Source organism: Emys orbicularis, chromosome 5 (genome assembly GCF_028017835.1).
Source record: "Emys orbicularis isolate rEmyOrb1 chromosome 5, rEmyOrb1.hap1, whole genome shotgun sequence".
In the NCBI taxonomy this organism is placed as follows: Eukaryota; Metazoa; Chordata; order Testudines; family Emydidae; genus Emys; species Emys orbicularis.
The window spans coordinates 42,967,975-42,983,491 of NC_088687.1; the positions used below are offsets into that span (position 1 = coordinate 42,967,975).

Consider the following 15,517-nt stretch of genomic DNA (forward strand, 5'->3'; position numbering starts at 1 on the left):
CTTTACAAAACTCCTGTGCTGTGATGCCTACAACTAAACTGGACAAGTAGGGCTAAGCTACTGGAGTGTTGAAACCACTGGTTACTATGCTGACCAGTATTGTTTCCATTAACTCCCCTGTTGATCCATCTTGTCTTATACAGTACTTAGATTGCCCTTTGGGGGCAGGGATCATCCTTTTGTTTTGTGTTTATACAGCATCTGTCACACTGAGGTTATGCTCCCTGGTGGGGGCTCACAGGCACTACAGTAATACAAATACCAATTTACATTCTGGCTCCTGGCCCAGTCTTCTCCCTCCCACATTCCTCTGTCTTCCAGCTACTCCCTTTTCTTCCATGCTGTCAGTGAGGGCTATGAGAGCAGAAGGAGAGACAGTCTCTTCACTCTTGTCTCTGTTGCCTAGCGCCACCGTGGCCTCTGCAGCCTAGAAGGGCAATTTTTGGGAAATTCTGCTCAGCCCTAGAGTAGATTATGCTCAGTCACTCTGTGGGAATGGCACTTATCTAGTTGGTGTGCTTCAGCTTTGTGGGGATAGAACACTTGCAGTGCTGACAAAATCTTTGGAGAATTTCAGTGCCAGACTGTACCAAACATGCACAAACTATAATTTTCAGAGGCACGTAGCTGGGGCACATTTGGACAGATTTTCATGGAAAAGCACAAGGCCCATCCTTGACAGATAGACTTGAAATTTTTGGCAAGGGAATTACCTTTCTCCAAAGCAAGGAGGTGCTAGGACTTCTCAGTGAAACAGAATTTTTTGAGATAAGCAAAACATATTTTCCCATAAGTTCGTCTCAGAAATGGCTTCGTTTTTGCTGAAGTTTCCCCAAAAAATTCAATCGAAGGTGCACACACATCTGGAATGGAAAATTCCAGCTTGAACATTATAGGTTTGCCAAAGCTTTAAGCAACTGAAAGGTCTTATAATGGAAAATGTTAGCTGTAGGTGTTGCTACCAATACTGCCTAAAAAAGCCTTTTACTACCTTTGATTGATTGTTGTAAAAAGTCTCTGTGTATACCACTGTACACATCAAAATCAGGTGCTGAGTAACTGGGGCAAGTTAAAGAGTCTGTAAAGTATGAATATTTTATTTAACAAGTAAGCATCAGAGGCATCATTTAGAATAGTGTAACAAAATACCAGCCCTGCATAGAATCTGAATTTTAAAAAAATCATCTCTACCACAAGAAAGAATAACTTTTGACTGAGTTCACTTTACCGTCAAAAGTTTTTTTAAAAAGAGTTTCTAGTCCCTACTGTTGAAAGCAAACATTATGCTGCATTAAGAAACAAACTGTAGTATATGTATGTTAAACAGTGCTCCTAAAGTTATATTCACGCTTTGATATTCGTTGTTAAACCTTAAAGTACCCATTCTGTGAGTTCTTCGGTCGTATCTGTTATTAGAATAATTGAAAAAACATAAATATTTCAAATAATACTTAACTGAGACTCAGCTGACTACTCCTTTTTTATTACATTCTACAGAATCCTATTCACACCAGTTGCTGCAGGGAACAGGGTCCTTTGCAGTGCCTTTTGTGTGTGTGTGTGTGCAAATTGTTTAGTGCAAAGTTTTTGAAGTTTGTTCATAAAACAGTCAAAATATCAGCAATGCAAGATTTTTTCACTTTCAATTGTACTTTCTTATTAAATGCAAAAACTGGTATGAGAGTTCTTACTTTTCAATACACTTAAATGAACAGAGCATTTTTTGCGTGATGAGTTAATAAAATTTCCTGACTAAATTTAAAGAAAGCTGTACATAAAGTTATTTAGTGCTAAAAATCTACAATATATTTTTCAAGTATAAGATACTCCAAAATATTATTGCCAATATTTGTGCTGAAGAAAATGCCAGGAATCCCGATAATTCATTGAATCATTCACATCTTGACATATTGGGGTTGAGTTTCTCACTGAGTTTATGTATTAGAATTGCTAAATCTTCTGTTGCTTGGGATTTATCTTCCAAAAGTTCATAGCGAAGACTGGAGATGTCTTGTTTGATTTCCTTTAATTCACCTGTATTAATTGTTGAAAGAAATACTTTAGTATTGTTTGTTAAATATTAAATAAAGTTTTAAGTCACAACAATGCACATTTTAGAATTATCTCCTACCCAACCAAAACATTCATCAGAATACCATATGTCTTTCCTTGACCCAATAAACTAACACTGTATTTCACCTGTATATAGTACATCTAAGGCTCTCAAAACACTTTACAAATGTTAATAAATTAATCATAACATCATTGTGAGACTGGTAAATATCTCTATTTTATAGAGAAGAAGCATGGATATTTTTTAATGAGTTGCTTAGGTCACACAGGAAGAGTGGCAAAGCTGGTAATAAAAACACATCATCTGAGTCTCTGTCTTCTTCCTTAACATCTTTAGAAAGCAGGGGGGAAAATCAACCTATTTTAAGGGATGTCAGACTTTGACAAGTATAAAAATGGTACTTAAATTAAAATCTTCCTGGTCAAAACACAAATATCAAGGCCAGGTTGGTGACAAGCAACAGTGGTCTTTATTTCAGGACTTCAAGGGTAGAACCTTTCTTGAATATTCAAAGTATCATTCTTCCCACAAACTATGAGAGCTGTCAATTTTTATCCAGTACCCTGGGCAGAAAATTGCTTGCCATGTGTGAAGTACAGAGTACAAAGTAAGACCTTTACTGTTCTCTTAAAGTGAAATCCTTAGGCTCATATATTTGAAATAATAATATTTAGCAATCGTAAAGGATTTTCCACAATGTATATAGCACCTTACATCCAATATGCTTTGAAAACCATAATTAATCCTCACAATACCACTGTGAGATAAGTATGATGCAGGGTGCATATGATCTCTTTTACTGCTGAGAAATCTGAGGTTCAGAGAGGTCAGCTGACTTGCTCAAGGTCACAAAGGAGAAGCAGTGAAAGATCAGAATTTAGGTCTCCTGACTCTGTGTTGTGCTCTCACTGCTTGACCGTACTGCTAACCTGAAATCCAAGTGCAAATACAAGAAGTGACAAAACCCTTCAAAAGACTTGTGCTTTGTCAAGCATTTTGGTGACAGAACAGTTGATACCATCATCTCTATCCTGCTTTGCAAAAGATGTATGTGTAAGTTAAAAATACCAAAACCAGAATATAAATTTTAAAGTTTTTCTGGTACAGTTACATACTTCTGGGCTTCTGGCCAAAAATGCCAAATTGAACTGTATGCTGTACTCTTCTTTTTTGTACAACTCTTGGCATCATCTAGAAACTCAGCACCCCTGGGATTTGTGTGTCGTGCACTTTCCTTTTTCTATTCTATTCTATTCTTAGTCAGAAATGAGTTCAGTACTAATAACAGATTTCAGAGTGGACTGTTCAGTTACTACAGCTATTCTCTTGATTTTGTTTTCTTTTTATTCATATTTTATTGGTTTTCAAATGTACAGAAATTTCTAGTTTACAGTGTATAAAATAAGATTAAGGTATACATTATAGTTTAATTTCTTTTCAAGCCTAGATTCAGGTTTCAATCAGCTTGACGGTTTTTTTGCGGCTGTCACTATTTTGCCAATGCCATAGCACTCAGGAAATGATTCACAGGTTATGGGAGTGAAAAATAAGTTTAGTTAACTTCAGATAGTTTAGAATATGTTTTTATTTACAGTAACTCCTCACTTAAAGTTGTTTCGTTGTTACATTGCTGATCAATTAGGGAGCATACTCATTTAAAGTTGCGCAATGCTCCACTCCTACGTTGTTTGGCTGCCTGCTTTCTCCACAGCTGGCAGCCTCCCTACGGCCTCCTCCCCCCCAGCACCTCCCGCCCGCCGGCAGACTCTGCGGATCAGCGACTTCCCCCTCTTCCCCCCGCCTCCTGCCGGCGGCAATCAGCTGGCTTGCTGTGTTTTGGAGGGAGGGGGGAGGAGCGAGGACTCGACGTGCAGGCTCCCCCTCCCTCCCAAACGTGGCAAGCCAGCTGATTGCCCCAGGCAGGAGGGAGGAGCGAGGACTTGGCGCGCAGGCTCCCCCGCCCTCCTGCCGGCAGCAATCAGCTGGCTTGCAGCGTTCGGGAGGGAGGGGGGAGGCACGCCAAGTCCTCGCTCTTCCCCCCTCCCTCCTGCCCGAGACAATCAGCTGGCTTGCTGCTTTCGGGAGGGAGGGGGAGCCTGCACGCCAAGTCCTCGCTCCTTCCCCCTCCCTCCTGCTTCCAAAACACCGCAAGCCAGCTGATTGCCGCCGGCAGGAGGGAGGCGGGAGGAACGAGGACTCGGCGCACCTCCACTCCCTCCCCTGCCTCCTGCTGGCGGCAATCAGCTGGCTTGTGGTGTTTTGGAGGGAGGGGGGAGGAGCGAGGACTCGGTGCACAGGCTCCCTCTCCCTCCCCTGCCTCCCGAACACAGCAAGCCAGCTGATTGCCCCAGGCAGAAGGGAGGAGGGAGTAGCAAGGAGTTGGCGTGCCTCCCCCCTCCCTCCCCTACTCAGCAATCAGCTGGTTTGTGGCGTTTAGAAGGGAGGGGAGGGGGGAAGGAGGAGCCAGCACGCAGCGAGTGAAGTAAAGGGGGAGGAGCTTGGGGGGGAGAAGAGGCGGGTCAAGGGTGAGAGCTTGGGGGAAGGAGTGGAGTGGGTGGGCTGAAGGTTGAAGCCCCCGCCTCTGGTGCTTGCAGAGTAGGGGAAGCTGCCCTGAAACCTAACCACCCCTATTTACATTAATTCTTATGGGGAAACTGGATTTGCTTAACATCATTTCACTTAAAGTTGCATTTTTCAGGAACATAACTACAATGTTAAGTGAGGAGTTACTGTACATTTAAGCATATTTAGTATGGTAGCAAGGCTTTCGGTGTATAAAGCATCAATTTTTTTCAGAAAGCTATTGCTTAACATTAAAAATACAGTGCTAAACTGCTCTGAAAGAAGGGCCCATTCCTATCATGCATGGATAGTCCAAATGATTTCACTAGAATAAATCAAGACACTAAACCTTATACCCGGCAGAGTTTGCATGAATTAGCCCTAACTGTAGAGATGGGATTGGTAGTGACAGTAATTAAATAAGATCCAGTTTAAATCTAGATGTCAGACCATGAGCACTAACATCAACCAGGGCTAACTAACAAATTTAGCATGCAGGATGTTTGTTTTCAAGGATATTTTTCAATATCTTTCTTAAAAGATTTTAATTATTACAGTTTGGCAGTAAAAAAGAACTGCCTTTTTCTTCACACCAATGTTTAGGCAATATTCTGAGTGATATTTTTGTCACACGAATGGTTTTGATAGCCCTATGTTTGAAGAAGTATTGCTGAGCAGTGCAATGCATGTGTGATTTAATATAGACCTATATGATTCCCCTCACTGTGTAGTGTGAATGAGTGCAAAACCATGGAAATCCTGCAGAAACTGGGGTGAGAGGGCCATACAGAGGGAAGAAAGCTATGCAGGGCATCCTTCCCCATCATACAAACTGCCTGCAGCCTCTGCTTCTACAGTGCACAAGCTCAGCTCTGCAAGGGCCATCTGGTGAGGGGAGGAGTCAGGGTAACAGCTGCTGTGCAGCATGTTTGCCTCTCAAGCAGAGTAACCAATGATGCATTTTGCATCATAAATTATTTTTTCTCTGAGCATAACTAACTTCCTGCTTCCATGTCTGCTTCTCCTTGCAGAGAGTTATGGGTATGTGGTGACCAATTGACAGGCCAACGTCACTACTGCAAGTTAGAGAGCCATGTTGCCTTGGCTGAAATAGAACTAGGGTCAGAAAAGCTTTCTGAGGCCGACTAAGATTCGTTAAGGGCTGTCCTACCATTTCTCATAGGACTCTGGCCCCCACCAGGAACTGTGGCCATTGCCCCTTTCTTTTCTCACCATACAGCTACCACATAGCCATTTTCAGTGTAGATTGGTGGTTCTCCCAGGGCCATGGAATTTTCCAGGTGAATGTTCCCCCTTCCATTTCCCTCTTCTAGTTTTATGGTTCACAATGTAATACAATACATTGCGTGTTCAGTTGAAATGAAATGAAGAGGAAGGATTTTCAAGGTGCTTAAGGTACCAGACTGAGGCATAGGATATCTGAGTTCATTTCCAGGCTCCACCACCGATTTCCTGTGAGATTTTGGGCAAGTTACTTAATCTCTCTGTCCTTCAGTTCCCCAGTCTAGAAAATAGGAATAATACATCTTTTCTCCCACCATTTGTCTGTCTTGCCTATTACATTGCAAGTTCTTTGTGGCAAAGACTGTCTCTTGCTATGTATTTGTGCTAAGTTCATCTAGTAGAACGAGGCCCTGATCTCAGCTGGTGTTTCTAGGTGTAACTGTAGAACAAATAAATAATAATAATATAGTCCTGCAGAAAAACAATATCTGTGAATGCTGTGTTTACAGTGGCTCTCACCTTCATTCACTTCATCGTTTTCTTTGTCCACTTGTGCTTTCAGAACATAACGTTTTATAAGCCTTTTCATGATTTGCTGTTGGACAAAAAATACATAGTTAAGCAGTTAGACAGCCTGTGTTCTATTCACTTAAATGTCTCATATGCCTGTAAGTGAAACGTCCCACAGCCAAGAAGTCAGCACTTTCTTCATCTTTGCTTTTATTGGTGGGTTAAGTAGACCCAGATATTAAATTATGATCCCTTCCTTGTCTACATTCCTCTTATATGCAGCCCAGGCCAGCAGGAGGTCTTAACTGGAGTGGTGCAAAAGTGCTAACAATATTTTCATGACATTGTCCCTTCATTCCAAGCAATTTCACACCCCTGAAATTTTGCTTCTCCACAAAATTCTACAAAATGCCTATTTTTTATATCTAAAACATGTACCAATCCTCACATGATTTTGCAACAAAGCCACATTCACTTGAAAATGGGTGTTTTTACTGGAAAAAATTAGCAAAATTTGGCAATGTTTTTGAGAAAATATGACTACTCTTCGCACTTGTAACAAAATATCCAAATCTTCAAATTTAAAATTCTTTCCATTACATTATAAATATTGTGCAGACTTCTAGTTCTAACTTCCCTATGTCAGGGACTCAGTATGTTAGGTTAACTGTAGGATTTTCACTCACCCCGTCCGAGTTGATTTTCCCCCATCCCTTACTTTCTAAGGTCCCATTCTACTTCCTTGTGCTTTGGCAGCAGCTGTGTCACTGCATACATGCTATGATTTAGAGGACTTGCTACCTTCCCTGAGGCTATAATAAAGCAGCTCTTTACTGACCAGAATGCACCATACAGTATAAGATTGAATGGAGTGCTGAGAGATGATTTATAAAATCAAACTGGCTATTGTACAAGGCATTAATGCTATAGAAATTTCCTGTAAATACCATCTGAAAATACAATGCCCAAACCACACATTCATCTGGTTATTTCATTTTCACCTTATGGTTCAATCAGTGTCCCTTACTCAGGCTTAAGAGCCAATGAGAGAGTTGCCTGAAAAGAACTGCAGGACTTAGCAATAATGACCTCAGCATAGAACATTTCCTGGGGATTAATGACCAGCTGGCATTTGTATTTATTTGAACTTCAGGCCATCAACTCCTTCCAGCCAGTCATTAATACCCAGGAAATGCCAAGTTACCTCCATTGTTATTGCTTAAGATTTAAAATTATGGACCCCCATGCAAAGCCTAAGTAATAGGCCTTATACAAGAGACATCTACACAGTCATCAGGGATGGAATCCTGCGGGCCCCGCATACCAGCACAGCTCCTCTACAGCCCTTTCCCCATGCCGTGATTTTGACTGGAAACAACCCCAAATGGACTCAATTGCGACCCCTCCCACCTTGTTCCAACTCCCTTGATATAGCTGTGGAGAACTGTTCTGTTTTTCACTGTACAAAATGTATGGAATTATCCTGTGCATGCGAGTCACAATTTAACAGGAAGATTGTCTTGGGGTCACCCTCCTGCCCATTCAGATCAAGTGGACTACCACTCCTCACATGCACATGACATTAGCCATCTCCTCTCCCCTTCATAGTTGCATAATATGCCTGTGACAACTACAGCAATTGCTTACAGGGTTAAGTAATATTACAGAAGGTATTTAATGAATTTTTAGCTGCTTTTATTTCAGTTTGGCAGCTGGAAACAAGAAAAAAAAAGTCAGCACAATGTGACTAGCTAGCAAATGCTTCCACAAACCACCAGGGATTTATGGACCACAGTGTGGGAACTAAAGCTGGCTGGAAACTGGAATTCCAAATCGGTGATAAATTCTGAAATTTAAAGCAAGTTTTTGTTCTAAAACAGAACAAAAGACAAAGTTCCAAAATTTCCTGCAGAACAGGAAATCCCAAATTTCATTTAGAAAGTCAAAATGACATTTTGGTTAGACATTTTTTAAATGTTTCCACGGCTCCTTGAGCACCTCACAATCCTGCCAGCCCACCAAATAATAAATAACTTTTAAAAAGCAACAGAGGGTCCTGTGGCACCTTTGAGACTAACAGAAGTATTGGGAGCATAAGCTTTTGTGGGTAAGAACCTCACTTCTTCAGATGCAAGACTAACACGGCTACCCCTCTGATACTTAAATAACTTTTAGTTATTATTTATTTTTTCAGCACCTTGCTGTCTGTCAGTATCACTCAGTGAGGAAATATGCTCCACTCTACTGTTCTACCCTTTGTTTCTCTTCCTTTCTTATTCTCTGTTCTCATTTTCTCTCCCTCTCTGTCTTTGTGAGTCTCCTGTCCTCCATGCATTTCCTTCCCTGAAGAAAAACTCATTTCCTGCTTTCCTGTGGGATTCACTGCCACTCCCTTCTCCATTCTATAAACCAAAATGATCAGCAATGAAATCGTTAATGTTAACATTGACATATCATCATTGGGCTTCAGAGCTGACACTGAGACAAGGGAGTTTACACCTCTACATTATTATGTAAAGCTGTTGGCAGCCTCAGGAAGACAGCACTGTCTCAGTTATACTTGATTCACATTTGAAAGGTCATCTTTGCAACCATGAGGGCTAGAAACTCACCTTTTTTCACAATAAACTCTGCACAGTCTAAGTATGTCCTTTGGCATAAATGTTTTAAGCAGGCAGGATCTGGCCGTTGGGCCATATTTTGGACACCCCTACTGCAAGGGCTCCTTTTGTGCACTCCTGTTGTTGCCCTGCTCATATCTGTGGCTATGCAAGTTTATTTACTGATATATAGCCTAACCTAACCCCTACAGATTCCTAAAGCCCCTTTCACAGGATCCAGGGTCGGCTCTAGGCACCAGCGTTCCAATCATGTGCTTGGGGCGACACTTTTCAAGGGGTGGCACTCGGGTTTTTTTTTTTTTTTTTTTTTTTGCTTCGGCGGCGACACTCCGGCTTTTTATTTTTCTTTTGCTTGGGGCGGCAAAAAACCTGGAGCCGGCCCTCACAGGATCTGCTTAGTGTGCAAAAGATTCACCAGTAGGGGCCAGAGCAAATATTCTTCCCTTTCTGAGCTGTATGAAATGGTCTTTGACAGGTTCCGCATCCTAGCAGAAGAAGCCACCCTGTCCCCCCACTTCTCTCATAGAATCATAGAATCATAGACTTTAAGGTCAGAAGGGACCATTATGATCATCTAGTCTGACCTCCTGCACAATGCAGGCCACAGAATCTCACCTACCTACTCCTGTATCAAACCTGTGCCTGAGCCATTGAAGTCCTCAAATCATGGTTTAAAGACTTCAAGGTGCAGAGAATCTTCCAGCAAGTGACCCATGCCCCAAACTGCAGAGGAAGGTGAAAACCCCCCAGATCAGATCAAGTGGACTACCTGCCAATCTGCCCTGGAGGAAAATTCCTTCCCGGTCCCAATATAGCGATCAGCTAAACCCTTAGCATGTGGGCAAGACTCACCAGACAGACACCCAGGAAAGAATTCTCTGTAGTAACTCAGATCCCACCCCATCTAACATCCCATCACAAGCCATTGGGCAAAGACGAATTAATTGCCAAAATTAGGCTATCCCATTATACCATCCCCTCCATAAACTTATCAAGTTTAGTCTTGAAGCCAGATATGTCTTTTGCCCCCACTACTCCTCTGGGAAGGCTGTTCCAGAACTTCACTCCTCTGATGGTTAGAAACCTTCGTCTAATTTCAAGTCTAAACTTCCCCTCCATCTCCAGGACATTCAAGCATCACAGAGCACATGTAATCAGAAAGAACCTCTAAAGAAAGGAAGAGAAGATAATATCAACCCAGTGCTCTCTGGATCTTTCACCAGAAATTTGCTTCTGTCACTTGCTGCACAGGCTGCCAAAATGGTCAGATCAAGGAAAGGCCTATTGGAGAACTAGTTTTAAATGTTTCAAATGATGGGGCTTGAAAAACAAGCTACAAGTACTGTGCGCACACAGCAGCAGCAACAATATGCTTCTCTGATTGCCGAGATAATTCTTTTTCGTCTTGGGAAGACTCAGTGTATTTGAAGCACAGAATTCTGTTAGTATCCTCACATTATCACAGTGCTCTAAACTAGAGCCCACTGAATTCCTTACCTGATAGCGTGTTGGCTGATTGAGAATGCTATTAAAACTGTGCGATTCGAAAACCCTTGAGTTAGATTGAGTGACGAGGTTTAACTAGGAAACAATAAAGCTAAATTAGAACATATTCTATGGAATTCACAGCTACTATAATCCAGCTTCATCTTTTTTCCATATGACATAACAGAATAATATGGCAATAGCGCATCATTTCAGAATATTGTTTTCAGAAAACATTGAAAATAATTTGGGCCCAAACTCAGCAAAGCACCTAAGCATGAGTTTAATTTCAAGTATCTGCTTAAGGCCATCCCTATTCAGCAAATCACTTAAGCATATACTTCAAGAATGTGCCCAAGTCTCATTAAAGTCAAAGCATGGGCTTATGTGTTTTGCTGAACCATGGCCTTGAGGAATAATAATAATATATTTGGAAAACAGTTCACCATCAAGTTATTAGTGCAGCAATAAACTCTTGTAATAGCTATCAGAGTCCAAATACTTAGAGTTTTATAGCTCTGGAGTAGAAACAGAAGGGAAAAAGGGTTGTGGAAAGATGGTCTTGTGGCTAAACCATAAGGTTGGGGATTAGAAGATCTGAGGCCTCATTTATAGCAGTGGTTATTAGGAGTTACAGCAGTGAAAAACTTGTGGAGATGAGAGGAGAATCAGACTCTTGGGATCTATTACTGGCTCTGCCATGAACTTCCTGTGTGACCATTTAAAGTCATTTAAAAGTGACCATTAAAAATATAGATACAGATAGATACACACACACACACACACACACACTCTCTATTTTGTTTCTTTGTGATGTATAAAGAAAGCCTGAGTGTTTTTATCATAACAGAAACAATTCTGCTTAATTTTTTTTTTTTTTTTACATTATAAGTTCAGGTTTTACCTATCTTGAAAGACTTTCTGGAGACTGGAGTACTAGTGAAATGAGGACATTACAAGAGACCACAGAGTGACAACCCAGTAATTAGGAGGGGAAAGGTTTTTTTAGCTAAACTGTTTCAAACTACTTTTGGGGATACGTGTGGGGTTCTATTTATTTATTTATTTACACACATATTTAACTCCAGTGCCCAAATAATATGAAGGTAGAGAGATATCTTTGTTAAAGATTCAACACTCCTGACAGGTCACAACAAACAGAAGTTTTAGGAAGCCCTTCATCAAAACCTGCAAAGACAAGACTTGACATTTCCCATATTTTATAAAGTAAAAAGCAACCAAAATATATGACTTTAAAAAATATTCTTTCAATCCTTCTGTATATCTGGTAAACCATCAAAAAAGGCTATGATCCTAATTTATAAAAAAATCCTTTGAAGGTCACTTTTAACCTCTCTGTGCCCCTTGTACCCATCTGCAAAATGGGAACAATAGTTATCTACCTCACAGGAGTGTTGCAAGACTGAATTTATTGCTATTTGTGAAGAACATTTCAGATGCTATGAGTGAAGATGTTAGGGAAGCGCTAGATATTATTATACCACAAAGGCACAATTATCCCTCATCCCTGTCAGGAACATAGCTTTTGGCAGTGAAGAAGCTTGGGAAATGGTATACTATATAGCTGGCTAAACTTGCCCCTTCACCTATTCTGGTGATGAAAGGAAAAGTTAGCTTTCCAGATCTTCCAGTCTTTTACCCTTAAAATACATGAAAGTCCACCAGTGGCATCTTTCTGGATAAGGCTGAAGACTTCTTTGTTTACTATTTAGGGCATTTCTTGTGGGATTTTATTTTTGTTGTTTGGTAGTTGGCTAGGAATGATGTTTTTGTTGGGTTATTTATGCTTTCAGTTATATTTGGTAAAGGGACCTTGCTGCCTTGCAAAAGTGTATCATTTTACTTTGCTTCTGTGCTGTGCTTAAAAGGCATCTGGTTACAGCACTTTAAAAATAAAATGCTTGATTAATTATGGTACTATCCTTCACAAGTACAAACTATCCCCTAAGATTTAAAGGAAAGAAAAGAGCTAGGAGGCAAACACATTTATCCAGTGCAATGAAAACATTTTAAGACCTACCCTAGATTTGGAGTTACTCATCCCTATTTCAGTATCTTTCTGCAGCCTTCTCCTCCTGCACTTAGAAAAGCTGACGATCCTCATGATGAAATAGAAAAAAGACTTGGGGCTTGGTACAAGACTGAACGGTGGAGGTAATGTTTTTCCATCATCAAAGTAAGATAACCAGAGCTTAGAGCGAGCAAACTTCCACTCCACATCACTGTCATCCTGCGTTGGAAACAAAAAGATGTCTACTTTGTTTTACTTAACTTTAGGTTTCATACAATTCAAGACTCTTTCAAAAGGAGTTTACCTTAAATAGCTTCTCTTTTTGTTTTATACAGAAATGTGATGAACTTGTTAGTGTGAATGATTCCCAGTAGTTCAACTGAAATGCAGCTGCGTTATCAAGTCTATTTTAACGTGGGCTTTTTATGGTCATATTTAGTTGAAGCATGCAAATAGTTTTAAAAAGTATTATCTGCAATGAGTGAAAACTGAAATATTAAGAGAAAGTTATTTAATAAAAGCAAGTATTTTCTTTCTTAAATTTAATGCTGAAATGTGGTGCCATGTAAGTGAGGAAATAATAGTGTTGCCTTTTGGGTAGGCATAGTGTGAGCAGTTAACATGCAAGCCTTTCCACACAGCTCTGCCTATGAACATTAATTTTGATCTTCTTTTGATGGTTAACCCAGTATCATTTTTTTTAATTGGCACCCATTGGAAGGAATAAGCAAACAGATTTTGTGCCCAGACTGGTAAAATCTCATGGCAGTTTTGCAAGCCTCAACTAACTGAAATTTGAACACATTCTCCAAAGATGAAAAGTTAGTTTATTTGTTTCCAGATTAAATTTAATCCTAAGGAATATAAAGTATCAGAAATGCATGTGCAAAACATGTTTTGATTTTTCTCCTTTTATTTTAAATTTTTAAGTCAATTTGTTACTCATCAAAAAATGCCAAAATTACAGCCCTGGATACTGCAGCCCTGCATTTACCCACAGAATAGGTAAAGTTTTCCCATTATATCCTGCCAAGGTGAACTGCAGGGACCTCTAAACTAGGTGTGATGGCATAGTTCAGTCCCCATGGCAATACATTTGGGCCTGTCTGCTGAGATTGCCAGCCAGAGTGTCATTGCCAGTCATGATAGTGGTTTGCATAATTTGGGCTCTTGTCTAGAAAGGGTTGACTGAGATCATCAATTCCATTTAATATAGGTCACTCAAGAGCCAGCAGATACTAAAACCTCTCATGATCTGGACCATAAATATGTGAGTAGGGAGCAGAGAATAGACCCTAAAGTTTGTGATGTTTCCATCATATTTTGTACAGAGTAAAGCATCTTAGAATTTCCCAAGAAAACTATTTGCACGTAATTTTTACGTACTTTCTGATATCACAAAAGCAAGCTGAAATTTTGCTAAAACTGTTTTTGTAAGGCCACAGATTGATTGGCATCTTAAATATATTTTTGTCTTTGTAAGCTATCTGGTTTTGACTTTTAAAACCAGTAATCTTCACCAGTTTGGGTGTGTCTTTCTTTCTTTCCTTCCTTTTATTGCACAGTATTTGAATGGTAAGCACCTAAATTGAATTAATTAAATTCTGAAATGAAGTTACACCTCTACCCCGATATAACGCGACCTGATATAACACGAATTCAGATATAACGCGGTAAAGCAGCACTCCGGTGGATCAAAGCAAGTTCGATATAACGCGGTTTCACCTATAACGCGGTAAGATTTTTTGGCTCCCAAGGACAGCGTATATCGGGGTAGAGGTGTATTTGCAGTCCCAATGAACCACAAATAAAGCACCTGTCTGATAGATGAAATAGCTATTCATAATTTTGAGAACTCATTCTAATTTAAGATAAACTGCAGGCATTAAAAATCTGCCACTCTGCAGGTGTGTGTGAGTGCAGCCACTAAGTTTTCAGGGCACATGGCAATGTGTAGCTAAGATTAGAATCAAGTTTTAAATATTGTACTGAAAGCAGAAAAAGGATGCTTACACTTCAGACTGAATAATTAAGCTTGAAACAGCTGTTAAATGTGATTTAGTCATCAGAACACTCTCACACGAAAATCTTTGCTTATGTCATGCACTGGCACAGTGCGTAAACCTAAGAAAGTGTATGTATTAATGAAGCTGAAGTATCTAACACATCTATGTTTAGTTAAAAGGTTTGGGGAAAATGGACTAGCGAGCCAATTATCTTTATGGAATACAGTAAAATCCATCTACCCAGCACCGAAGGCCTGTCCACCCAGTCAAATATACTGTGTTCAGGAAAAGGTGTTATGAAATGTTTAAAAAGTAAGAATTAGGGAATCAACTAGCCATGTGCTAAAATTGTCTGCTCAATAGCTTTGCTGTCTATTGTATCCCATCCTTCATTTGAAAGTTTGTTTAAGTTGTAGTTTTTTGGGACAGACCTTTACTGTTTGTACAGTGCTTACCATACTCTCATGTCTGTATAAAGGTAATGAACTATACTATCTGTCCAGATCCTGGGAGGTCCCAAACAGCTTGGCTTGTTTGCCAGGTAGAGCCAAATCCTCAACCCAGTTTTTCTGCCATGTCTGCAGGGCAGAGAACTAGATTGGCAGGTATTAAATGGCTGTAGAACAAATGAAGTAGGGGATCATTAAGCTATAGGACTCAGCTGCCAACCATAGAAAGAAGGAAGAGGGGGATTCTGATTGGAATTGCATTCACACTTGCATTTTCACTGATACTGCTTCCATCCAGAAAAGAGTTGAAATTTGATTTTGTTTGAATTCTTGTTTGGACTCTGGGTTTTTACTGGGCTATATCATTGTGTAGAAATATGTTTATAACACAATTTGATACTATTTACAGATTAAAACTACATGGTGACATGGTAAAGCATAACTTTACTGTCTAGACAGGCCCTTAAACATGGTTCTGGCTACCAAATTCCTGTCTGTGTGGACCAGACCAAACTGTTTTGGAAAAAAAGGTT

The 15,517-nt window shown here is 40.1% G+C and overlaps 1 protein-coding gene across 3 annotated transcripts in view; it reads right to left on the minus strand.

The window, feature by feature from the left end:
- Positions 1-1,686: 1,686 nt before the first annotated feature.
- The window catches only part of TRPC3 (transient receptor potential cation channel subfamily C member 3), a 56,938-nt gene continuing 43,107 nt past the window's right edge, over positions 1,687-15,517 (minus strand). For 2 of the 3 annotated variants that reach the window (XM_065404845.1, XM_065404844.1), the window contains 4 exons: positions 12,539-12,748; positions 10,510-10,593; positions 6,401-6,476; positions 1,687-2,034 (listed from right to left, as the gene is read on the minus strand). In XM_065404845.1, the coding sequence (XP_065260917.1) occupies positions 1,892-2,034; positions 6,401-6,476; positions 10,510-10,593; positions 12,539-12,748 (513 nt within the window). In that variant the 3' untranslated portion in view covers positions 1,687-1,891. The remainder of the gene's footprint in view (positions 2,035-6,400; positions 6,477-10,509; positions 10,594-12,538; positions 12,749-15,517) is intronic. The other variant, XM_065404846.1, reaches the window with a different exon arrangement.